Genomic DNA, 25,113 nt, shown 5'->3' on the forward strand with positions numbered 1-25,113 from the left:
ACACCTCGCTACACTGGCTGTTGTCCATTTATCTTTTAAAAATGTGGGTTCTAAAGGGGTTGGGGATTTAGCTCAGTGGTAGAGCGCTTGCCTAGGAAGCGCAAGGCCCTGGGTTCGGTCCCCAGCTCCGGAAAAAAAGAACCAAAAAAAAAATGTGGGTTCTAGGGCACTAACCTTAGGTCTTCAGTTCGAGAGGCCAGCACTTTTCTGACTGAGCTAACTCCCCAGCACAGTTTTTCAACTAAAACATTTGTACAGGATTTCAAACAACGCTGGGTGATGGTCCTGGTCACTGCTCCTTCCTCAGGTGTCCAACTAGGGGCCAGGCTTTCAAAACACCACATTCCATTCCCACTACAATGAGAGGTGGCCATGAGTGGATACTGAGTTTCACTGAGCAATTTCTTTTTAATTTAACTTATTAACTAATTTATTAATAACTAATCTCTGTATATATGATATGTGTGTGAGTGTGGGCATATGTAGGGTCAGAGGGCAACTTCTCAGGTGGCGATTCTCACCTTCCACCCTTTTTTTTGGTTCTTTTTTTCGGAGCTGGGGACCGAACCCAGGGCCTTGCGCTTCCTAGGTAAGCGCTCTACCACTGAGCTAAATCCCCAGCCCCCCACCCTTTTTTGAGACAGGATCTCTTTCCTGTTCCCTGTCGTGTACCCCAGGCTAGCTGACCCAGAGCCTCCAGGGACTCTCCTGTGTCCATTTCCCGTTTTGCTGTAGCCCTGCTGGGTGTGGCCAGCTCTGTGGGCTCAAGGATTGAAGGCAGGTGCTCAGGCTCTACAGCTGGTGTTTTCCCTGCTGAGCCATCACCGGGTACCCAGCGGGTGCCTCCTTCTTTACCACTGGCTACTTCTTCCCTTTCATCTGCTGATACAGTAAATTATACTTGCAGGGTTTCAAATTGAAACTGTTCAGAAACTTAATTTACCTTAGCTAACATGTATCACAAAACACTTCACCTACCAGACTGACAAAAACTTGAGAGACTCCCGGCTAGAGAGATGGTTAAGAGCATCTGCTGTTCTACTGCAGGGCTCCAGTTGGAGTCTTAGCATTGTGGGCCACAACCCTCTGTAACTCCAGTTTCAGGGAATCGGATGCCCTCTCCTATCCTTTTGGGGCACCAGGCATGTATATGGTGCACTTACATACATGCAGGCAAAACATTCATGTAAAATTGTAAAGAAAGAATTCTTTGTATTTTATATATGTTGTATTCCGATATTGCTTCTCTTGCCTGCAGGTATTGTGTCTTTAGATGTGGGGTAGGTTTTGATTGTTTCAGTCATGTCAACTCATACTAATTACATAACAAGCTTTCTTTATGAAGAATCCCCCTCTGACATTGATCTCGGACATCTTTGATAGGCATCGAGTTTTCTTGCGTGTGTGCATCTGCTTCTGAATTCTTGTTTTCTACTCTGTGGTGCCATTTGTTTCGCTTTGGGCCATCGCTACACTATGTTAATTTGTTTTAATTAATTAATTCATTATAAAATATTGGGTCTCATGTGGACCTAGCTGTACTGAACTCGTTAAGTAGCCAAGGACGGCCTTAAATTTATGACCCCCTGCTTGCCTGCCCTGAGTGTTGGCATTACAGCATGTCAGATTATTTTAAACTCTGGCCCTCAGGAATGCATTTCCATATATGGTATGAGAACAGTTGTTACTGTTTTTAGATTTTAAAACATTTTTACTTCATTTTTGATGCTTTTACTCATTTTTTTGAGAAGTTCACACAATGTATTCCAATAATAATCTTTTACCTCTCCCAACTCCTCCTCCCCGCAGCCACCAGAAACATGGAGTCTGATTTGTGTTGGCCCGCTGCTCTGAGCGTGAGGTCTGCCCTTGAGAATGCCCAGTATACCCAATGCCACTTCATGCTACCCTCTCTTGAAGTCACCAATTGCAAACAGCTTCTTGTCTGGAAGAGGAACTGCATAAGCGTCTTCCAGTTCTCCATTCTGTGATTTGGGATTTCAGGGCATTTGCTCCTTTGTGAGTTCCACGTGGCTCTTGCACTGCCAGAGTCTCATCTGCTCTGTTGGTTCAGACTGAAGGTCTTTGTTTAAGATCCTTGCTGATTTAGTAAGAAGTGCATGGCACTTCTTTACTTCCAAAAACTTTTGTTTCTTTATGGCCTAGATCTTTTCAATTACAGTTTTTAAAATTTACTCATGTTATTATCTGTGCAGCTTTAAATTTAGACATTTTAGTTTTTCTCTTTATTTCTGGGTTTTTCAGCATTTTGTTGCTATTGTGAATATAATTTTTCCCAGTTATTTTCCCACTAATACTTCATCCCTCTGGGTGTTTGCACACTTCTTCTGTCTTTATATTTTCTTGAATTAGATCACAAGTCAGTTCACAAAGAGGGAGGAAGAATCCTTATGCATTAGGGGAAGGGAAGGTTCTGGAAAGACTCCCTAAGGAGGCTTCCTTTTGAGCAGGGTCTCACTGGGAGGTGAACTGGGAAGTTGTTGGGTGGGAAGGGATCAGGCAGAAGCTATCTGGTGAGGTTCAAAGGTTGGAAATAATCTTATTTCTCGGGATCTAGGGACAGGTGGATTAAATTGGATTAAATCGTGATTACAGCTGATGCACAAAATGAAAACAGTGTGTAATACTTTCCTTCTCTTGCTGTGATAAAACACGCTGACCAAAAGCAACTTAAGGGAAGAAAGGGCTTATTTTCAGTTTCCAAGTCACACTGTGTCATTGAAGGAAGCCATGTGAAAGAGCTCAAGCGTGAAGCAGACACTGTGGAGGATGCTGATTGTTGGCTCGCTCTCAAGCTCATGCTAGGCTAGTTTTCTTACATAGCCCAGGAGCATGTGCCTAGGGAATGGTGCTACCCATAGTGGCTTTCCTATATAGCATCAATTAGCACAATCCCCGACAGACATGCCACAGGCAACCTAATCTGGGCAGTCCATCAGTTGAGATTCCTTTCCTCTAGGCTGTGTCAGGTTGGCAGTTGACAGTTGAGGCTAACTAGAACACTAGACAATTGCAAACGGTTTCCAGAAACATGCAGTACTTTAAATCAAACATGGAACTCTAACAGATACTAAATACACACTAGGCTGACTTCATAGAGTTGATCACATGGTTATTCTCCATAGCTGATGCATTGAAATGAGACATCAACTTTAAAAACAGTTCATTCATTTGGATATTGACAACAGATTGGAAATTATTGATGAGCTCAAGAACTCACCCATACAGAAAAGGAAGTGAAGCTGAAAAGATGACATTGACCTTTGTGGTGTATATCTGGAGTTGTACTCTGTAGGAAGGTTGACACGGGATGCCTCCTAGTCAAACATAAGCCTAAAGAAAAATCAAAGCACACAGCAAGTCCGTGCGCAAATTGATGGACTAGGAAAAGCTAAACACAGGCATGAAAGCAAAGAGCTCACTGATGAAGAGAAAAGGTAGATGTGTAACTTGACAAGGTCCCTTGGAGGCTTGGAGATGCTCAGGGGTGGGTGCTTGATTCCTATGACAGGGACCAGGGTTCAAGACCCAAGAACCCATAGGTGGGTGTGGAGCACCCTGTAATGCATCTCTGGAAGGCAGTGGCAGGAGATCTTAGATCAAGCTGTCTAGCAACACCAACCATCACCTGCAGGTTCTTGGTTTGGCTGAATGATCTTGAAGATCTTGTTCTTAGTTCTTATACCTCGTCAAACAAGGTATACCTCATGGCAACTATCAGGTAGAATGCTCATAACAGGATAATTGATCATATGGCTTTCTAAACACTTTTACGTTCATAAGTTCATAGCAAGTTTAAGGTGACGGTTCATGTCACGGATTGATAAGGTTTAAGGAATAACAGCAGAATCATTTATATTCTTTCCACTAAGGCTAGTACCTGGCTAAACACTTACCATCCATTTTCTAGCTCCACAAGTTAATTATAAGTTTAAAGCAATAGTTTTTACATCACAAGTTACCAAGGTTTTTTCAGGAGACAAATCATCTGCCTTGCATCTTATTATTTTGAAGTCTTGTATAGATTAGTCAATAATTTATTTTCCATCCTTGTACCTACAATAAACTGCCCAATCCCAGTTTATGGCCTTTAGTTACTGAGATAGTGGCCTCATTCCTAACCTAGAAGGAATGTTTTCCTTGATCATAAATTTGTTCCAAGCCTGTTTTCTTTTCCTAGTGCAATTAGCTAGTGACACATGGAGGTTTACAGAGCTCTATTTGCAGTTTTTATTCTACAGGGGGCATGAATTTGTCTTGCCCCCTTGTCTTAATTCAGGAGTTCTACAAAATCATTATCAGGAATTATGAAGTCATCAATTCATCTAAACTGCATTATTACTTGAAAGTTCATCTTCATATTGATTCTGCAGGACATCTGCCCAATAGGGTGGACTGATGCCCAGGAATCCTTAGGCTATGTAATAGTGACAGGAAAGGCATATCAGCAGCAGGAAGGAATCCTGGAATGAAGTCTCTAGGCTGTGCCTCTCAGAATGCACCCATCGCAGCCATGCAAAAACGGTGGGCTATCTCCAGTCTCCAGGAAACTCACTTGCTTGCCATAGCCTTTCCTACATCGCTCTTGTCATAAAACTATGCACAACACACACACACACACACACACACACACACACACACACACACACACACAGAGAGAGAGAGAGAGAGAGAGAGAGAGAGAGAGAGAGAGAGAGAGAGAGAGAGAGCGCATTATTAAGCGCCCTCACCCTAGCTGTGCATCTTTGTTCTGCAGAGCAGCATCACCTGTGGCTGCTGAGCAGAAGGGACCCTCTCTCACATGCTGTTTTGTGTCTCCCCTCTCCTCTCTTCATCAATGGTTTACAGTAAGATGAGTCAAAAAGTGGCCAAGGAGGGCCCCAGGCTCTCCAAGAACCAGAAGTTCTCAGAGCACTTCAGCATCCACTGCTGCCCACCCTTCACCTTCCTCAACTCCAAGCGTGAGATCGTGGACCGCAAGTACAGCATCTGCAAGAGCGGTTGCTTTTACCAGAAGAAGGAGGAGGACTGGATCTGCTGTGCCTGCCAGAAGACCAGGTGAGTGCAGGCTCTGGGCCAGGTCTACACCATATTCCCCCTGCTCCATCCATGTCACCTCCCTGTGAAGAAAGTTCTGGAGGGCGAACAGAAGGTGGGAGGGAGGGAGGGCTTTCCAGCTGTTTCCAGTTCCTGCCAGCATCCCTTAAGCGATGACAGTGGAGAGCCCGGGCTGCAGCCTCCAGCTTCTTTTGGCCCTCTCTGCACCAGCCGCCGTGCCACATCCCCTCAGAAGCCCAAGCACCAGCCAGCTGCATCCCCTGTGGTGGTCAGAGCGCCGCCAGCCAAGCCAAAGTCCCCTCCGAGGCCAGCCAAGCCAAGGTCCCCTCCGATTCCAGCCAAGCCAAGGTCCCCTTCAAGGACTGAGCGCCAGCCGCGTCCCCGCCCAGAGGTCCGACCACCACCAGCCAAGCAGAAGCCCCCTCAGAAGTCTAAACAGCCAGCACGAAGCAGCCCCCTCAGAGGGCCAGGCACCAGCCGCGGGGGGTCTCCCACCAGAGCTCCTAGGTTCTGGTAACACCATCTCTTGCCTTTTGTCCCCCCTAGCCTAAGGTCAGTAGCTGCTCTCTGCAAGTACTAACATGGGGGATCTCTCCACAGTACCAAGCCTGTGTAATCTACTCCCTGCATTAAACCCCCTCTGTTTGAAAGACCTGGCGTGGCTTCTGTTTTTCCAGATGTTACTGGTCCTCCCTTCAGATGGCCGTGTCTGTGTCAAACCACAGGACTGGAAGTCACTAATTTACCAGCATGGTGTTGACTACAGTGGCAGGCTGCGTGTCTGAGCTTTCTTAAACCCCCTTGTGCCTCAGAGAGGAGTAGTGTTAACTCGGATGAACTGTGTGTGGGCGTGTGTGAACTGAGAGGACCCGATGCTCTACTTGTTCACCCTCCCGACACATTTCATCAGATATCCATTTGTTCACTCAGCCACTCAGTAAAAACTGCCCTGCCTTGTAGATAATAAGGTTCTATTCACTGTACTGGGGAGAGGAATATGATTTGTGATTCCCGAGGACCAAGAAGAGAGAAGCTGGCCCTGGTGTACACAGTAATCACTCCAATACTGCCGTGCCAGGATGTATGACCAAAGGAGCCCTGAATGGCGATTGTCCAGCTCTGCCATGGGAGCCTGAGGCTTCACAGAGAAAATTAGGTTGGAGCGGCGTACAGGAGAAGGATAGACAGAGAGGCACTTACCAATCTGCTCTGCCTTAGGTAGACCAGTTTCCTTTCTTCTTTTAGAGACTCACACTGTAGTTCAGGTTAGCCCAGATCTTATTCTGTCCCTAAGGTTGACTTCAAACTTATACAAACCCTATTGCTCTAAACTCCCAAGTGCTTGCATTAACGGTGTGAACTGCCATGCTTGGCAGTGACTTCTTCCTCCTTCTCTTCCTCCTCCTCTCTTCTTTATAGACTTTATTTTTTGGTACAGTTTTAGGCCCACAGCAAAACTGAAGGAAAGACAGAAACTTCTCCTCTATTCCCTGCCCCCCCCCACACACACACTGTGGGCAGCTGTTTACTATCTGGAGGTTGATCTGTGTGGTGGGTCTGTGTCGAGCACTGATCCATTGATCCTTTTCACTCAGCCCCTGCGCAGCTTTAGAGAACCCTCCTGAGAATCTCACGCATGATTCTGTGGTGTCTTCAGACACAGCAAACAACTCTAACTGCAATATCCCTAAATAAGCGACCACGCCCATCCTCTGTGGCAGCTGCCGCATTTCTGACACCCCTAAATGAAAGCGTTGGTGAGATACAAGAACAAAGGGTCTACTGGCTGTTGCTCACTAGACCTTAGTAGAGCAGTGAATCCAGTCGGTCATTGACTAAGTCCCTCCGAGGGACTGGGGTCAAAAGCTTGGTTCAGTTGGCTAACTTCTGATATGCAAAAGTGGACAGGAAATGGAGGAGGCTGAGAACGTTCGCTTTGTACAGAAGAGGCAGTGCTTCATAGAAAGCTAAGCAATGCCTTTGTGGGTGGTTGGAGTTCAGTCTGTGAGCGGAAACAATGTAGAAGTTGAGAGTAAACACCTCCCAGGCTGGCTGGTTTGACCCAGCCTCCGTCCCTCTTTGGGTATCTGCTAAGGCGCTAAGAACACAGGACCAGCTTCCTAACAGCCTGTGCCTCTCATGCACCCCCTGAGCCCAACCCAATACTAAAGCTCCCTTCCCAGCATCTCAGAGGTCCCAAGGTAATATTCTAGAATAGATATTTAACCACCACATCTTTTATTTCATTTGTTGATCTGACTTTCAAATCAGGGGCGCAGGAGGCCCATTAATGGGAGCAATTTACACTCAATCAGGGCAGCTAGGTCAGAATTCAGACAAAGGTCTTTTTGGAATCTATAATAACTCTTTAGAGACGGTGCTCTCCCTGGACTGGAGAATATCTCCGACTTAGAAATGAATGGGCTTGGTTTTCAGCATCCCTGTGGAAGGCAGAAGCGTCTCTTTTTTTGATGGGAGGTGGTCATGGCTTGCCCCTCTGAGTTTATTCCTTCCTGTGTCCTTAAGATTTGGGATTTAACGTCAGGATCCTAAGGTTGGGGAGCTGCCACTGTGGGAGGTCACCTTAGAGGTCAGGTCTGCAGCCTGGAGAAATTATGCCACGTAAACTAAAACGTACCTTTTCTCAGTTTCAGTTTCCGCCATTCATTAGGACTCGTAAAAACACAAGGATAGTTTACTTCTGTGCCTGGATCCTGCCTATCGTGGTTTTACCTTAGCTTTTTGGTAGAGTCTGGGATTCTATAGATTATACCCGTATCTTTCAGCAGAGACAGCTGTGCATTTCTGTTTCAGTCTGCTTACCCACGTGGGTATGTCGTGAACTGCCACCTTGCTGGAAACACGTTTTGAGATACGACTTGGTGTCTTCAGGGTTTATTGTCAAGCTGGAGGGTGGCCCCAGATGTGTTTTAGAAGACTCACAGAAGTTCCAGTCACTTCTGGAACCTCTATGGCAGCGGCTGGGTATTGTTAGATGCTGGCATCACCTTGGTGCTCACTGAGAAATATGCCCTGGAGTCAGTTGATGGGATACGTTCAACTCTGATGAGCACGTAGAGCCGGTCTGTTCTTGGAGGGAGCCTGCACTCCCACAGTGATCTGGGAATGGATTTGGGGCACTTGCCTCTCCAGCCTCACAAACTCCTGGGCTGTTTGTTCTGCTACAAGGGAAATCTTTGTGACTTCAAAGGTTCAAAGCTACGTAGAGTGACATCGGGTGTTTTACAGACGATTGATCCTTGTGGGTTACCATCCTCCAACCTTCCTGTTTTGCTTGGTCAGGACCAACAGTGTCAGACGTCTCCCAGAAGCAAAGCATTCTTCTCTTGCATCTAGGGAGCTTCCATTAACAGTTTACGGATCTGTGCTATAGCCCTCTGCCTCATGAACTGAAACTTCTTGCTGAGCAGACGCTGCCCTCTGCTGGGCATGGATTTATTTACCTGTGTGTCTCCCTTCCAGGACTGTGTGAATCAGGCTCAGGCAATCTTACACTCATCTCTCTAGAGCCCAGCTCAGGGTTTGGCTGACGGCGGCGACTGAATGAGACCAGATAATTTACCTCACAGTCTGACCCAGCAAGAAAGTCAGGTTTGAGTCCAAGCTTTTTGATATAAACTTGTGACCAGTGCTTGTGTCTGGGCCCACATATTTGTAACAAATTTTTTAGATGTTATGTATCTCTTTTGAATGTAGCTCGTTCCCCAAGCTCGTTCCCCATCAAATTAGAGACCTGTAAACCTGGTCAGAATTTTATAACAGGGTTCATATACACGGATGTGCGCGCGGTTACGTTTTCCCCGCGGAATCAGTCACCATGGCTCTCGCTGATGTGACAGGATATCTGAACAAGCATGGTAGGAAGGTTCATTTTGACTCACAGTTGGAAGGGACACAGTTGACCATGGTGAATGAGGATCCGAGGTGGCAGGTCAGGTGATATCCACAGCCAGGAAGCAGAGGTGAACTCTGGTACTTAGTTTGCTTTCTCCTCCCTATTCAGTCCCTGGTCCCCAGACCATGGGCTGTCACCCAACACATTCCAGCTGAGTCTTGTCTTCTCACGTAAACCTTTCTGGGTGCTTGTCCACAAACACAGTGGTGCGTCTCCTTGGTGACCCTAAATCCAGGCAAGTTGGCAACAAAGAGTCAAAGAGAGCAGGCTGGGTACCAGCGTTCGCCTCTCTGTTTCCTAGCTGTGGATGCCATGTGACCCGCGATGGCAGGTTCTTGCACAAATAATAAAATGTTTTTGTTTCTGTTCTAGGAGCAGGATGTACTTATGCTATCTTTGTGTTCTTCTGGGTCCCTTACCACCAGTCAGGAAACCAAATATTATAGAAACAGGGAGACAACATATATATAAATACCTTTTCTAGACTCAGTTCAGGAGAAAAAAAAAAAGAAGTCAACATTTCAGTTTTGACCAGAGATTACCAGAGTTGAGAAAGCAAAGAGGGATTCCAAAGCTGGATTTCTGAGGAGAAAAATAACGTCACAAGTGGTTCATTCAGGGCTCAGCCCTTCCTGCCCTTGTAGGACCTGAGTTTAGTTCCCAGCATCCACATGGTGGCTCACAACTCTCCATAACTTCAGTTTTAGCGCCCTCTTCTGGAATCTGCAAGAACTGCATGTTCATGGTTTTCTCTCTCTCTCTCTCTCTCTCTCTCTCTCTCTCTCTCTCTCTCTCTCTCTCACACACACACACACACACACACACTAAAAACAAACACATCTTTTAAAAAGGTCCATGAAGTCACCGTTGTATTAAATATTCTGCAGGAAGTGGACACCACTTACCAATTTGTGAATTTTTCTTTTTCTCTCCGTAAATCAGATTGAGAAGGAGGAGCAGGTCAACCCCAAGAAAAAAGTGACCGAGAAGGGACTTCTCGTGAATGGACAGCCTCTGCTTGTGGATTTACTGCTTCACCGCAACCCATCTGCCCTCAGACTTATCTGGCCTCGAGTATGACGCAGGGGTGGACACCTGCTGATATAACAACTACAGATGCCCTCAGTCCCCATGGTGTGGGAGCCTTAGGGCAGCCTGCCTGGAGGTGAGGAGGGAGCTCTTCATGCCTTACTCTAGCCACAGAGTCCTGGAAGGACCCCTCGGGCTCCAGAGCTCAGGGAATGGGTCTTTTGGTTTCATCTGGAGCCCTTTTCTCTCTGGCAGGTGCACAGTTCCTCAGGGTCTTTGGCAAAGGTGATTACAGAGTCAATCCACACACATTCCTCCTCCTTCCAATTCCCCTCTCTCCCTGGGTCAGGTTGACAACCTGGCTCTTTTTCCTTTCCTTCCTAATTCTCTGCCTGGCCTCTCTTGATCACGTGACATCTGCCTCCCATTGACCTTCTTAATCAGGAGTGGTCAGAGCCAACGTCCACACTGGTGAAGGCTCAGGTTATTTTTGGAGTAAGATACAGAGTTGCTGTATGATCCTTAAATGCAGCAATGTTCTCATAAGAATGGGATCCCGTTAAATCTTCACGTCAACTGTAGGTAACTTGTGTCAGAAACAGAGGAAAGGGGGCATCTTCCTCCCTCCCCCTCTGCAGGCCCAGTCTCCAGCGTTACACAGGGCTTTGTGAGCACCAGCTCCTGCCCCAGTCTGGGGGAGAACAACCCTCTAAACACTGACTTTGACTTGTCCCCAGTGCAGTTGGCACTCAGCCTCACAGACTCTCAGTGCAGCTCTGACTGCTCTCAAATTATATAATTTAGGAAGGTCATGTGGCTTCAGCCCTGTCCCCCATTCCCCATCACCTCCCTTGAGGCATCCTGGACAAGTCCCATGTGCACTTGTATAGGTCTAGAAAGAATGCTTGGAGAGTTTCTGTCTCCAGGTCAAAATTCCTCAAATTCCTGGGAAGGGCAGAGGCTTGATGCTCCAGTGTTTTCCGTGGCTGACCCTCCACATCTGGGTCTGTGGTAAGGGAGAAGTCAAGAAAAAGGGGAAAGGAACTTGACTTTCTATAAAGGAAGGTTGTGTGTGTGTGTGTGTGTGTGTGTGTGTGTGTGTGTGTGTGTACGTGTGCACATGTGTGTGTTAGAGAGCTAGCAATCCAAGAGTCCTTCCCAGACTAGGAGGCCAATCCATGGTATGAAGGAGTTTGTGCTCAACTGTCTATGTGGAGCAGGGTTGGGCTGAGTTTCTGTCTCCTTGCTCTAGTTTGCCTCCACCATCTGTAGCTCAGACTCTTGGGAAAGAATGAGCTTCGGTATGGACACTTGTTCTAGACCATAGGAGCCAACCCTCCCCCATGGCACTTGCTTGTACCTCATCTGCACTCTTGCTGTGAGGACAGAGATTGGGCCAGGTGGAAGCGCCTTGTACTGCCTTGTACTCGTGTGGACTGGCGTGTGGGTGTCGGCGTTGAGATTAGCTTGGGGAGATATTCGCCAGCTCTCGGTTTTCTTGCCCAAGTGCAGATGCTAGAGAGCCCCTCCAAGTCCCAAGTTAATTCTTGCCTCCCTGAAGACCTCAACCGTAGAAGGTCATCATGAAAAGGCCACCACTTCAGAGTCCTGGCCTAAACTCAGAGTCCACATGCCTTCCCAGCAGGGGCCACAGAGGTGATCCACTTGGGCCTCTTTCCCCACTCAGCCCAGATGGGTGGGGGTGGAGGGTGGAGGGTGGAAGGAGAGGAGTTGGAGAAAATCCATGTCTATTCAGGCTCCGTCTGGGTCTGCTGCACAACAACTTCAGCTTGTTTTGAGCCCAAACTTACATAAGTTATAATCACAAAGCTGGAACTAGAGAAAGAGAGAAGGACACACAGACATACACACACACACACACACACACACACACTCATATATACACATACACACATATACACACATATACACATACACACATACACATGCATACACACATACACACATATACACACATACATAACACACATACACATGCATACACACACTCATATATACACATACACATGCATACACACATACACACATATACACACATACATAACACACATACACATGCATACACACACTCATATATACACATACACATGCATACACACATACACACATATACACACATACATAACACACATACACATGCATACACACACTCATATATACACATACACATGCATACACACATACACACATATACACACATACATAACACACATACACATGCATACACACACTCATATATACACATACACACATACACATGCATACACACATACACACATATACACACATACATAACACACATACACATGCATACACACACTCATATATACACATACACACATATACCATATATATACGCATACACACATACACACATATACACACATACATAACACACATACACATGCATACACACACACACACACACACACACACACACACACACACACACCCTCGTCACTCCTCATCCCTCCTAACATTTTCTCCTTAGGAGGCTAGTAGAAGGGAAGGAAGCCGTTTCTATTTACAAGGAAGTCCGGCTCACGGCCCGGGAGATGACTGCCTTGCAGGCATGGGGGATAGAGTTCGGATCCCCGTGACCCACGTGAATGCTGGGTAGGCCTGGCAGTGGACCTCTAAATCCAAACTCAGAAACTGGAGACAGGAGATGCCAGAGCAAGCAAGAGGCCATATCCATGAACTCTGGGACTGATGGAGAAACCCTTCCTTCCTCAGTGAATATGATTAGAAGACATAGGCTGACTCCCAGTGTCAAACTCAGGGACTCCATGCACACACACCCCTGCATGCTCCTGCACATACACTTGCAAACATGAGCACACACACTTCATACATCCACATGGAAATGGGGGTAAGAGAAACGAGAGAGTACCCGGCTCATGGTTCCTCTAGGATGGGCCCACCCTGCCCAGGACTTAGAAGCCCTTTCCACACCTAGCAGGACCACACCATTTCTTCTGCCTGTTCTCTCTCTTGTACGTGTGAACAAACGGGATGTGTCATCCACCATGGGGCTGTGTGCGCACTCCTAGGGCCTCTTGTGCTCTGACCTCCCTGTCCTACATGGATGCCCTCGGCTCAAATATCACCCGAGATTCTTCCACGGTCACCGACTCCGTCATTCTAGTTTGTCTTCAGGAATCATCACTCACTTGTTTAATTATTGTTTAATTCTCGCTCCAATGCTTTGCTTAATGTAAATCCCATGGCTGCCCCTTTGATTTCTCCTGTCTTCCCTTGTCTGGCACTAACAAGACGTCAATAAATTCTTGCCGACTGAAAGAAAGATGCTTATTTGTTTTTAAGAATAGTTTTTAAAATAGTTTTTGAAAGGAAGAATCCTTTTGAGGACTGAGTGGCATCTATTGTTGCTCTCAGGGGATTGCTGGTGACCCCCTCGAGAAATGGAAGTGACCAGCGGGAATTCATGAATGTAAATGCCTCCAAGGAAGCAGAGGATGGGTTCCCGCTCAACTCAGGGGCTTTTGAGTGTACTGCAATGCTCTGGGGACAAAGATGGCAGGATGTCTGATGAAAAGACACGGGACAATTAGCTGATGGAGCTAAGAATTTATGAGGCCAGCTTGGGGACAAAAATGTGGGAGACATATCCATGACTCAAGGGGGTTTCTCACTGGTCAGGGAAAGCAGAAGGGAGAACTGTAGGTTACAGTGAGTTTTCACGTTCAACAGTGGGGTGTGGGGCAGCTCTTGCCCAAAGCCGAGATTTCCTGTTTACCTTACATAGGAAACAAGGTGTACAGTTCACTCTGGGGTGGTGTCGAGCACAGGGTGGACGAAGGCAGAGAGGAGGAATCACTCCAAATCATCTCTGTGAAGTGTACTGCCCCCTTCCCCCCATTTTTGAATGAATTTGAATTTTCTTTTTTAAAAATGATTTGTTTATTTACGATGTGTGCACATGCCACATGCACTTGTGGAGGTCAGAGGAGAACTCAGTCAGTCTCCTCCCATGTAGGTTCAGGGGACAGAAAGGAGGCTATGTATCCAACAGTTCACTTCATTCCCCACTCCCTCCCACCCCCATTCTGACTGGCCAAACTCAGGTCTCTGTGAAATGAAAGATACTTTTCCTGTACATTTATCGACTGACAGTGCGTCTCAGGTGGCTAGCGGCTAAGGCACTGTTGATGGCTCAAGCCCCCAGGGGATACTGTACAGGAGAATCTCACTGAGTGACTTCCTCACTCAGGGAAGGTAAGTAGCTAGCTTGTTTAGCCCAGGGCAGTATTTGTAAATGAGTAAAAGAAAAAGTCATGTTTGTGTAAATGTATATATATTCATAAATACCTTAATAAATACACAATTCATTGTCTCTCAAGATGTCAGTCCCTTATTTAAAGCCCTTTAGGGGTGAACCAATTTCTGCTGCCCACTCATGGTTGACAGGAGCCCATCTGTCATAGAACCTAGAGTGCTAAACACTGTCACACGATAATAGAAGCACTGACCCTCAGGTTCAGACACAAGTCTACTCGTTTCCGTGTCGCTGATCAATGGTGCCCACATTGGTTGATAACATGGTAATTTAAATATATCGATGGTTGTCAACTTGACACAAGAGAGTCTCAGTGAGGGGTTGTCTAGGTCAGATTGGGCTGCGGGCATGTCTGTGAGAGCGTGCCTTGATTCCTTACTTGATGAGGGAAGAGCCAACCTGAAAGTGGCTGGCATCAGTCCTGGATCTGGGTTTCTGGAATCTATCAGAGTGGAGGAAGCTGGCTGAACGCTGTGTGTGCATGTGTGTGTGTGTGTGTGTGTGTGTGTGTGTGTGTGTGTGTGTGTGTGCATGTATGTACACACATGCATGCATGTGTGCACAGGTGTGTTTGGCGTGCACACAAGCGTGCATACGCACACGAGCAGGAACGGGTGTAGGTCAGAGAGCAATTTTTGGGAGCCAGTTCTCTCCTTCTATCACATGGGACCCAAAATCAAGCTCAGGCTGACAGATGTGGTGGCAAACATTTTACCCCCTGATTCATTTGCCAGTTTTATCCATAACTGCTTAAGTCGCACGGTTTTTCTCTTATTTTCCGAGTCCTATTTGGTGCCTCTTCTTTTGTTTATATTTGGAATAGGCTCCTTCTCAGGAAGCAACAAGCTACATCCCCAGGGCGGAGGGAGCAGGGTTGAGCTGGTTTCAGAGCTATGCCATTCCACCGGTCTTGCCCCTTGCTGACCTCCCTATCCACGGGTCAATTGTATGACCAAAGGCTATCGAGCTCGGGGGTTTGCCTCCCTTCACAGATATGCCTGTCCTCTCTATGAGAGAGGAGTACCCACTTCTGAAGAATGTAGGAGGCCAACGGGAAATGCAGGGGTGCAGCTGCCAGGAGAACTGGGGATCGAACGTCCCCGTTTAGTTCTGATCGTTTCTCTCTCCCCTCAGCACTTGGACGATGCCACTCCATCACCTCCCTCTATAACCGCCGAAGAGGCATCTCTGTCCACCTTCTGACCCTCCATGGTAAGATTCCTTTTTACCTTCAGTTATTTTGACAAGACTTTTCCTCTTTGTCACTGTCATTCTGAACGTTGGCTGTAAGGTCCCTAAGCATAGATCATCTGTATCTATTCTGCCCGCTCAGGTTGTTCAGTCTGAAGATTCCTGTGTCTTCAGGGATGTGCAAAACAAGGTCATGGTGTGCGACCATCCAAATGGCAAATATAAAAAAGAAATTGTCAAGTGTTGGCGGTGACGCAAGAAAAATCCTAGAAGCCACAGATGGGGATTTATACACTGTCGCAACACCGTTGAGATGTACTCTGGGGACACTATCAAGGCAAAGTATCTTAAAACCTCTAATCAAGCGACTGTAATTTTAGGCATCCATCCTGGGGAAAACTCACACCCTTTTAGAGAAAGGAGAAATGCCCAAATTTGTTTAAAAGATCGTGGTTTGTAGTTAAGAGAGGTAGAATGAGATTAACCAAAATGTCGGTCCACGGGAGAGCAAGAGAGTCAATCTTGGTATGTCCACAAAGTCCTAAGAGCAGTTAAAAGCCAATCTGTCAGACAGACCCATGCCGAGCAGGTAAATCTAGAAAGCAAACCAAGGACTATAAAAGTCAAGCACCAGGCAGTAAATCCAGAATAAGAGCCTATGCATACATATTGACAGCCCACAATCCTGTACTGGTTATTGCTTACATAAGGAGAAGCCACAGATCTCATTCTTTCTTCTAGAATGCAATAGAATTTAAAAATGACAGCAGAACAAAAGGACACTAGAAATTATCCTCTCAGAAATAAAAGTATAAGAAATAATTTCTGGCTTGAGGAAATAACCCAGGCTAAAAGCTACACAGGCCTGGCTTAACCATACCAGCAGGGCATACCTTTGTTAGGAGAGGGTCAATTCGAAGTTTGTGAACAGCCTGGGCTGTTTCCGAGGCTGCATAAATCTTAAACACCAAAAATGTGTGTTTTGAATTAACTTTGGGTCTGGTCTACAGAGTCCGGCTTGTGATGGCTCCTGACACGGGAGAAAAGGGGATAAGTTAATATAAGGCTCTGGGATTTTCCTTTGAGGAACAGGCAGGTAGGAAAGGACACTAGAATGTTGGGGAATGTGGAGGGATGTAAAACAGACAGTATTATGATGGGGGGAACTCAGGAAGGAACGGTAAGGACACCAGAATGGCCTCGTGCTGGGAGCCAGGGTGGCCAAGCCCAGGCAGATGCACAAAGACCCCAAAGGCCACCATTGCCTCACAACCAGACCCAGCAAAGTTCAGATCAAGTGCATAAATGGGGGTCACGTCAGTGGAAACTGTCCGGAGCATGGAGCAGGGGGTGAGGAAGACAGTCAGAAGGAAGCAAGAGATGGCTTAGAGTGTTGCATGGCAGCAAGAAGAAGCAGTCCAAATATCATCCCAAGGCAGCCATGGCTTCCTCTCCCGAGGACACTGTGGCCCTGTGGAAGTGCCAAGGCAGAGGCAGAGGAATTTAACCGCACACAAACTACATGCAGAAACTAAGGTGCTAAATGAACATCTACGTGACAACCTTTCTGAGGACCAGGTTCCAGTGAGCGGCCCAGGGCCGTTATCTTCGCGATGGTAACTGAGCTGAGAAGAATGGGAACCGGATAGGAGCACACAGTAGCCCACTGGTGAGACAAATCCACGGGCGAGCCTCAACCAACCCACTAAGGAAACTTCACGCCTTTTCATCTAGTTTTCATTTTGGCAAAGCAAAGCCATCCTGAGTGCTTGCTTGTCTCCGCCCTCCACGCCACCCCCGAGACACAGAGCATGCGCATTAACCCAGAGCGCGCTAACACATGCACAGCGTTGGACATTAGCCTATTAATGGGAATAACCAGAAACTACTAAATTTTGTTTGTTGTAGAAATAAAACCTGGGGATGGATCAAGCCTATCCGGAGCTTGCTTGACGCTGGTGGGTCACTAAACATAATGCATCTTGGGATCCGTCACTAAGTCGCGTCGTGGTCGTTCGGTGCTGTTTTTCTACCTAACATTGGTTCTGAGGGACATTCCCCAGTAAATGCTGGGGAAATTTCGTACAACTCCAAAAGCCGTTCTCCGTAAATTTGCTGAGTAGGAATTCAAAGCCACAATGCGGGACATTATTCTGAATGTTAATTATCCTTACGTTTTGGGAGAAACTGAGGCATGTGCCCAGAGTTGTTGGGGGTCTCCAGAGAGAAAGCGTCCTAGCATTTACTAATTCCCGTAGTGTAAATATTCCCACCGCGAAGATACTCACGATATGAATGGGAAAAGATGGCCGCACTGGCTCGCACACATGGTTAATTGCTCTCTCGTGTTCTACCCTTCACTATCATCATCCGCATGCACCGGCTGGTGCAAGGCAGATAGTTACTTACCTGTGGGCCTCTATGCAAGTAAAGTCATGGGCTGGAGAGCTGGTTCAGTGGTTAGAGCACTGGCTGCTCTTCCAAAGGATCTGGGTTCAGTTTCCAGCACCCCCATGGTGGCTCACAACCGTCCATAAAGCCAGGTCCTGGGCATTGGATGCCCCCTTCTGACTTCCATGAGCACTGTATAGACATGGTACACATACATATATGTAGACAAAACACTCATGCACATAAAATAAACAAAATAAAAAATGTGTTTCTAATACCTGGCGTCACTACCAAAGAAGAGCTATGTAGAATATATAAGATAAATTCAGTTTACAGAGCTTCAATGGAGAAATCTGACAGGATTAAAAAACTATTTTTATTGACAGAGTCTCACTATGTAGCCCTGGCTAGCCCAGAATTCCCAGTTATAGACTAGGTTGGCCTGCAACCTATTTGTTTTCTATTTTACATTTGACCACCGTTATTCTTTTGTGTTTTTTAAATTGTGTTTAAAGTCGCACACAAAGTAATGAATTTGCTAGTGATTTTTTTCATGTACATACGAAATACACCAGGTATCCCGACACTTTGTTCTTATCCCCGCTGCCCCACACCGTGCTGGTTCCTTCCCTCTGCGGACTCTCCCGCTCCAGCCATCACACGACGGTCACACACAGCTCACTACCCCTTGTCACTATCTTTATCATTAGTCAAGAAGCTATCTGATCACACTGCTCCAGGCTCTAGCGCTCAGTCATAAAGTTATTAAACACGTTGGTTTATTTGTTTACTGTGTTTGTGTGTGAGTGTGTGAATGTGTGTGTGTGTGAGATAGTGTGTTTGTGTGTGAATGTTAGTGTGTTTATGTGTACACTTGTGAGTGTGCATGTTAGTGTGCTTGTATGTGTTAGCATGTTTGTGTTTGGGTGAGCATTAGTGTGTTTATGTGTGTTTCATGTGTATGAGTGTGTATTAGTGTGTTTGAGTGTGAATGTGTTTGTGTATGTGTTTGTGTGTTTGTGTTTGTGAGTGTGCATGTTTATGTGTGAATGTATGTCAGTGTTAATATGTTTGTGCATCTGTGTATATGGGTATTAGTGTGTTTGTGTGTGTTTTGGTACATGTTTGTATGTGAGAGTGTGAATGTTTGTATGTGTAAGTGTGTTTGTGTGTGAATGTGTTTCTGCATGTGTGAATGTATGTGAGTGTTAGTATGTTTGTGTATCTGTGTGTGAATATTGTGTTTGTGTATTTGTGTGTGTGTGTTAGTGTGTGTGAGTGTGTGTGTCAGAGCATGTAGCAGTCAGAGGACAACCTGCGGGAGCTGATTCCTTCTCCCCTGTGAGTCCTGGGCATTGACCTCAGGTCATTTGACTTGGCAGCAAGTACTTAACCCACAGAGCCATCTCCTCAGCTCTGAGCTCTTTGCTTTTGGGGGATTCCCTAAGAAACTGGGGCTTCTTTCCTTTCAGAAATTGGTGTTGAAATGATGGGGACCTGAGACTTGTAGAACCTGGATGTTGTGGAGCAAAGTTAGGGATGTCTGAGCATGAAAGTGTTATGATCTGTGGGTGGGGTGGGGCAGTGGTCAGCGCTGAGATGTAGCACTGTGGTCTGGAGGGGATAGGGCAGTGGTCAGCGCTGAGATGTAGCCCTGTGGTCTGGGGGGGATGACAGCAGCTTTTTGTGGTCCTTAACAATTGAAAAATGAGATAAAAATGTTTCTCAGAAGTTGAAAAATTAGATTAATAAAGTTCTTTACTAAAGTCAAGTCCAAGGGACTAAAACGGAGATGAAGTGGGAATTCCCAGAAGAATCTGTGAACCAAGATCTCGATAAACAGTCTAGGCTGGCTTTGAACTCATGATCTTCCTGTCTCCTCCTCCTGAGTGCTGGGATGACAGGCCCACACTCCTGACTCAGCGCCGCCATGGACACGTTTTTAGAGGTTTTATCTACTTTGTCCCTATAGTTACCTCTGACCACCGTGTATTTTTGCACAAGTCTATTTGGAACACGGACCAAGGATGTTTGCTCCTCTGGATTCTAAAGTGATTCTCCAACAAGAAGGACCAGGGCCCCATGGGGGACAGTTGCCACATCTCGGGGATATTCTGGCATCGGAATCAACCTGTGATCCTAGATGCTGGAAGAAGGCAAGACTGGTTAGAGCGCCAGAGTGGGAAGTTCGTGATGACAACCCAGCAGGGCTGCCCAGAAAGCGCTCGCGCACCCCTAGATTGCTTTCTGAGAAACCAGCATAGCCCTGAACCCTACCAGGCGAGGTTTACACTGAAGATTTTTTTTCAATAGTCAACTGTTTACAAACGCAGAATCTTACTGTTCTGATAAACCAACAAGCCTAGCAGGGTCAGAAGTGGGCATCACAGGATCTTGGCTTGGCCCCAGAGATGGCTGTGGGATGTGGCTTACTTGCTGGAAAAGAACAGGAGAACGGATTGAAGGAAACGGGTTCTTCAGCATCCTGGAGATACTCTGGAAGAGTAGCTTCTCTTCTCTCCACAGTTGGCCAAGCCCTTCCTGAGTCCCCCACCCTAGGTGCCAGGATGAGTTTTACCAGTGGTATTAGGATTTCCTTGTATAGTCTAAGACCCCAGCCCATGGCTCCCACACAGAGGGACTGAATACCTACTTTCAGGAAGCACAGCCTGCCATTGGTTCTTGTGACCCTGGATTCCTAAGGCAGGCAATGGGAATTTAGGGCGTGACCACAAGCAGACATCTGGGGTGGAGGATGAGGCACGCCACGGCGGAGGGTGTCTCTCTTGGGACCGCAGGAACAATGGTGTAGGATGTGGGTTCCTAAAAGAAGTGCTAGGGCACAAGGGCCCTGAGGACAGAAGAATGGAGAACATCTGCATGGGCTCTTAAAAGTACATTACAGGCTGGAGAGATGGCTCAGTGGTTAAGAGCGCTGACTGCTCTTCCAGAGGTCCTGAGTTCAAATCCCAGCAACCACATGGTGGCTCACGACCATCTGCAATGGGATCTGATGCCCTCTTCTGGTGTGTCTGAAGACAGTTGCAGTGTACTTATATATAATAAATAAATCTTTTTTTAAAAGTACTTTACATAGGGAACCATCTGCTCTCTTCCCCCACAGGGCATCATTTGGTGCTTCATTAAAACCAAGAACGCTTCCATAGAATAAATTGAATATTTTCCATGTTGTTCAGCCCAGCTACAAAGCCCATCAGCACAGACCGTACTGATGTCATTTCCCTCCCCCACTGACTTAAGTCCAAGGTTTACTGTGGTCCGCCCTATCACGATTTCATACGGTAACATGTTGTCTTATTTAGGCGTGATTAATTCCTTTAAGTTTTTTTTTAGAGATTATTTTATTTTATGCATATGAGAGCTTGCCGGCGTGTATGTGCCCGCGTGTGCGTGTGTGTGTGTTTGTGTGGGCGCGCCCGCCTGTGCTTCACTTGTGTGCAGTGCCCATGGAGGTCAGAAGGGGGCACTAGATGGCCTGCATCTGGGGTTACAGATGGTTGTGAGCCACCACGTGGGTGCTGGGAATCAAACCCACGTCCCCTGGAAGGGAAGCCGGCGTTCTTCACCACTGAGCCCTGGCTCCAGTCTCAGTTCTTCGAAGGAAGGCAGCGGGAGAGAAGGAAGGCAGATGGAGGAGAAGTCACAACGCGATAGAATGTAAAATGGCTGCCATCTCTTCAACGCGGGTAGAAGAAGAGCACCAGGCTGTTTTGCCTTTAAGAAAGGACACACATTGGAGCGACATTTGCCAACAACGTAAAGGCCATAAGTCTCCCCTGGATACTGTTCACTGTTGTTTGAGTGTCCCTTTGGGAGTGAAGTGACATCCTTGTGGCCTTTAGGCACCTGCAGATGTCTCTATCTGCGGGGTATTAATATGCACGCGTGCTGGGGCTCGGGCCTGCGTGGCTTTTCCTGGAGACAGAACAAAAGAAACCCAAGGCATTTACAAACATGTCAGATAATTAAAAATTAAGTGCAGGGTCTTGGATTTACTTTTAAATGTCATTCGTCACCAGTGAATGTAGTCCGCGCTGTCTTCAGACTCGAAGAAGGAATTTTGCCTGCAAGTTCATGAATAAAACTGGAGGAATTACTGGTAATCGCTCCAATGGGTAAAAAATACCTGGTGTCTGAAGAAGCAAATGGAAACGTTGTTGATACTGAATGATTTTCATGGGCGAGGGAAGCATGGCCCAGGGAATGGAATTCTAGTTTAAAGGAGATAACGACGCCCAGCCATTTTCTAATGATGGGAAGTGCTACGGGTGGCAGATGTGTACCGTTTTAACACCTTTCAGAGATAAAGCCATCTCTTTTACGAGAACCTTGTAATTGCATTTCAAACCAAGGGTTTCTGGGAAAGAGCACATCTAGAACATTATAAGACAAAAAATGTTTTTCTGAGACAAAAAATATTCTCTCACTCGGTATGTCATAATAAATGCATGAGGGAAATCTATTAAATGACATTTTAGGGAAACAAAAGACAGATAGGGATCCAGTCTTCCAAACAAAATAAAATAAAACAAGCCCAACCCGATATGAAGAGCTGTCAAAGTAGTTAAAATAATGCCAGAGACTGCTGGGGTGGGCGGGCCGTGCGCGGAAAGATGGCCTCCAGGCAGCGGAGTGAAGAGATAGGCCTCCCGCTCAGTGATAAGCAGGCTGAACCCCCAACCTTTATCAAGAGCTGAAGGCTGCCCCCTTCTGGGGCTTCCCAGCATTTACGGTTTAGGAGGACTGAGTGTCTCTGCCCTGCTTCTTTTCTTTCCCGCCCTTTAATATTTTTTTATACAATATATTTTGATCATGTCTTCCTCCCCACCAAGTCCTTGCTGATCCTCCCCACCTCCCCACCCACCTAACTTCCTCTCTCTTTTTTTCTTTTTTAATTAATTAATTAATTAATTATTTATTTTGACAGTCCAGATTTTATTCCCCTCCCAGTACACCCTCCTACTGTTCCACATCCCACCTCCTCCCTGCCCACCCCATCTCCACGAGGATGTCCCCACCCCACCCATCCCACCTCACCCATCCCACCAGACCTCTAAACTCCCTGGGGCCGCCAGTCTCTTGAGGGGTAGGTGCATTGTCTCTGACTGAACCCAGACCCAGAGTCTTCGGTTGTATATGTGTTGGGGGCCTCATCTCAGCTGCTGTGTGCTGCCTGGTTGGTGATCCAGTGTCTGAAAGCTCTCGGGGGGTTCTCTCTTCCTTAAAATCAATTCACAAAATGAAAATCAAAACCAACAAGCAAAAACCAATAAAAACAAGAGCATCACGAACACCGCTGAGCTCTCTCTATGCTGACCAACTCTCTCCCGGGCAAGGGGCCTCCTCTGGGGTGTAGTGGAGAAGCCAGTAACACTCACAGACTAAGCTGGTGGGTGGAAAATGAAAATGGGGTACATTTACAGAATGGAATATTATTTAGCTGTTAAGAAAAGCAAACTTGGGGCTGGAGAGATGGCTCCGTGGTTAACAGCACTGACTGTTCTTCCAGAGGTCCTGAGTTCAATTCCCAGCAACCACATGGTGGCTCACAACCATCTGTAATGGGATCCGATGCCCTCTTCTGGTGTGTCTGAAGACAGCTACAGTATGCTCGTATAAATAAAATAAATAGATCTTTAAAAACAATAAAAATTATGATGGAGCTAGAAAAGAAAGCACCCTGAATGAGGTAACCTAGACCCAAAAGTGTCCCACGGAGATCCCCAAACATCACACACTACTGCCGAGACTATTGGCTGCTTTTCATGACCTGATGGTAAGGCTCTGTAACTGAAGATGCCACTCATTTATGTCACTGAACACAGAGAAGTCGAGCTGGTGCCCAACTGTAGGAGCCTCACCCCTGCAGAGTAGCTGACATTCATGGCGCTGCAGACTACCAGAGAAGAAAGGTGGTCATCCCTGTCACTGGGCTGTGACCAGCCTGTAGGATATACTGGCTCAATGGTGATGCAAACATTACGGAAATAACCAATAGCTTTTTTGATTGGCTTTAAGGCCCACTCCATGAGAAGGAACCCATTCCTGACACTGCTAAAGTGCCCAAGAGCCCGAGAGGATACTTTCCCTAGGTCTGTGATCTACTATTACTCTGCTAAAGGAAAGCAGTACATTGACTCTTTTAAAAAAAGATTTACTTATTTTTATTTATATGAGTACCCTGCAGCTGTCTTCAGACACACACTATAAGAGTGCATCCGATCCCATTACAGATGGCTGTGAGTCACCATGTGGTTGCTGGGGCTTGAACTCAGGACCTCAGGAAGAGCAGTTCATGCTCTTTACCACTGAGCCATCTCTCTAGCATGAACTGACTCTTAATTACATACTGCCATGCTCATAGATCAAAAAGCCCAACCCACACCAGACAAGCTTCTTCTTAAAATAGATGGGAATTAACACGGAGACCCACAACTGGACACTGTGCAGAGGGAGAGGCTTCGGAACCTTCAGTCCCAGATGGGACGTCTCCATCAGACCTCTCCCCACCAGGCTCAGGGAGCTGTACAGAGACAGGGCGTAGAGAGTGTTGGAACCAGAGGTGAGGATGATTCCAAGGAAACTGTGACTTCCAAACATAACAGGGCTGAGATAAACTCACTGAGGCTGCGGCAGTGTGCCTAAGACCCGCACAGGTTCAAGACTGATGGGACCCAGTACGGAGAGAGGGAAGTGGACATGGAGTCCCACCCCTAACCAAGAAGCTATCAGCGATCGATCTCCACTGGAAAAGGGAAAAATCTAAATGTAAGGGAAAACATGCAGTAGATTACCTCACTCAGGATGCCTTCTCTTCTGGTTCCTTCATAATTTCATTTTTAACACCTAAATAATATTATATTTTATTATAAATTCATGATCCATTTATCAGTTAATGTCCATCTTGGCTGTTTCCAGTTTCTGGCAATTATGAATAGAGAGCTATAAACATCGTTGGGTGACTATCTCTGGAAGATGCCATAGGTCCTTTGGGTAGATGCCCAAGACTGGTTTAGCTGGATCTTGACGTAGATCTATTTTAGTTTCCTGAGGAACTACCACACTGCTTTCCATATCGGCTATACAAGGTGCAGTTCTTCCAGCAATGAATGGGTGTCCCCTTACCTACACCCTAGCCTCCACACATTGTCATTTGTTGTGTTGA

The 25,113-nt window shown here is 46.5% G+C and overlaps 1 protein-coding gene across 15 annotated transcripts in view; it reads left to right on the top strand.

The window, feature by feature from the left end:
* The window catches only part of Mobp (myelin-associated oligodendrocyte basic protein), a 30,122-nt gene extending 12,649 nt beyond the window's left edge, over positions 1 to 17,473 (top strand). For 3 of the 15 annotated variants that reach the window (XM_039080854.2, XM_039080859.1, XM_039080857.2), the window contains 5 exons: positions 4,870 to 5,079; positions 5,290 to 8,691; positions 9,938 to 10,160; positions 15,480 to 15,557; positions 15,679 to 17,473. In XM_039080854.2, the coding sequence (XP_038936782.1) occupies positions 4,874 to 5,079; positions 5,290 to 5,596 (513 nt within the window). In that variant the 5' untranslated portion in view covers positions 4,870 to 4,873 and the 3' untranslated portion in view covers positions 5,597 to 8,691; positions 9,938 to 10,160; positions 15,480 to 15,557; positions 15,679 to 17,473. Of the gene's footprint in view, positions 1 to 4,869; positions 5,080 to 5,289; positions 8,692 to 9,937; positions 13,349 to 15,453; positions 15,558 to 15,678 lie in introns of those variants that run through there. The other 12 variants (XM_039080860.2, XM_063264939.1, XM_039080861.1 and 9 more) reach the window with 7 other exon arrangements.
* The last annotated feature ends 7,640 nt before the right edge of the window (positions 17,474 to 25,113 follow it).

This window comes from Rattus norvegicus, chromosome 8, assembly GCF_036323735.1.
Source record: "Rattus norvegicus strain BN/NHsdMcwi chromosome 8, GRCr8, whole genome shotgun sequence".
Classification (NCBI taxonomy): domain Eukaryota; kingdom Metazoa; phylum Chordata; class Mammalia; order Rodentia; family Muridae; genus Rattus; species Rattus norvegicus.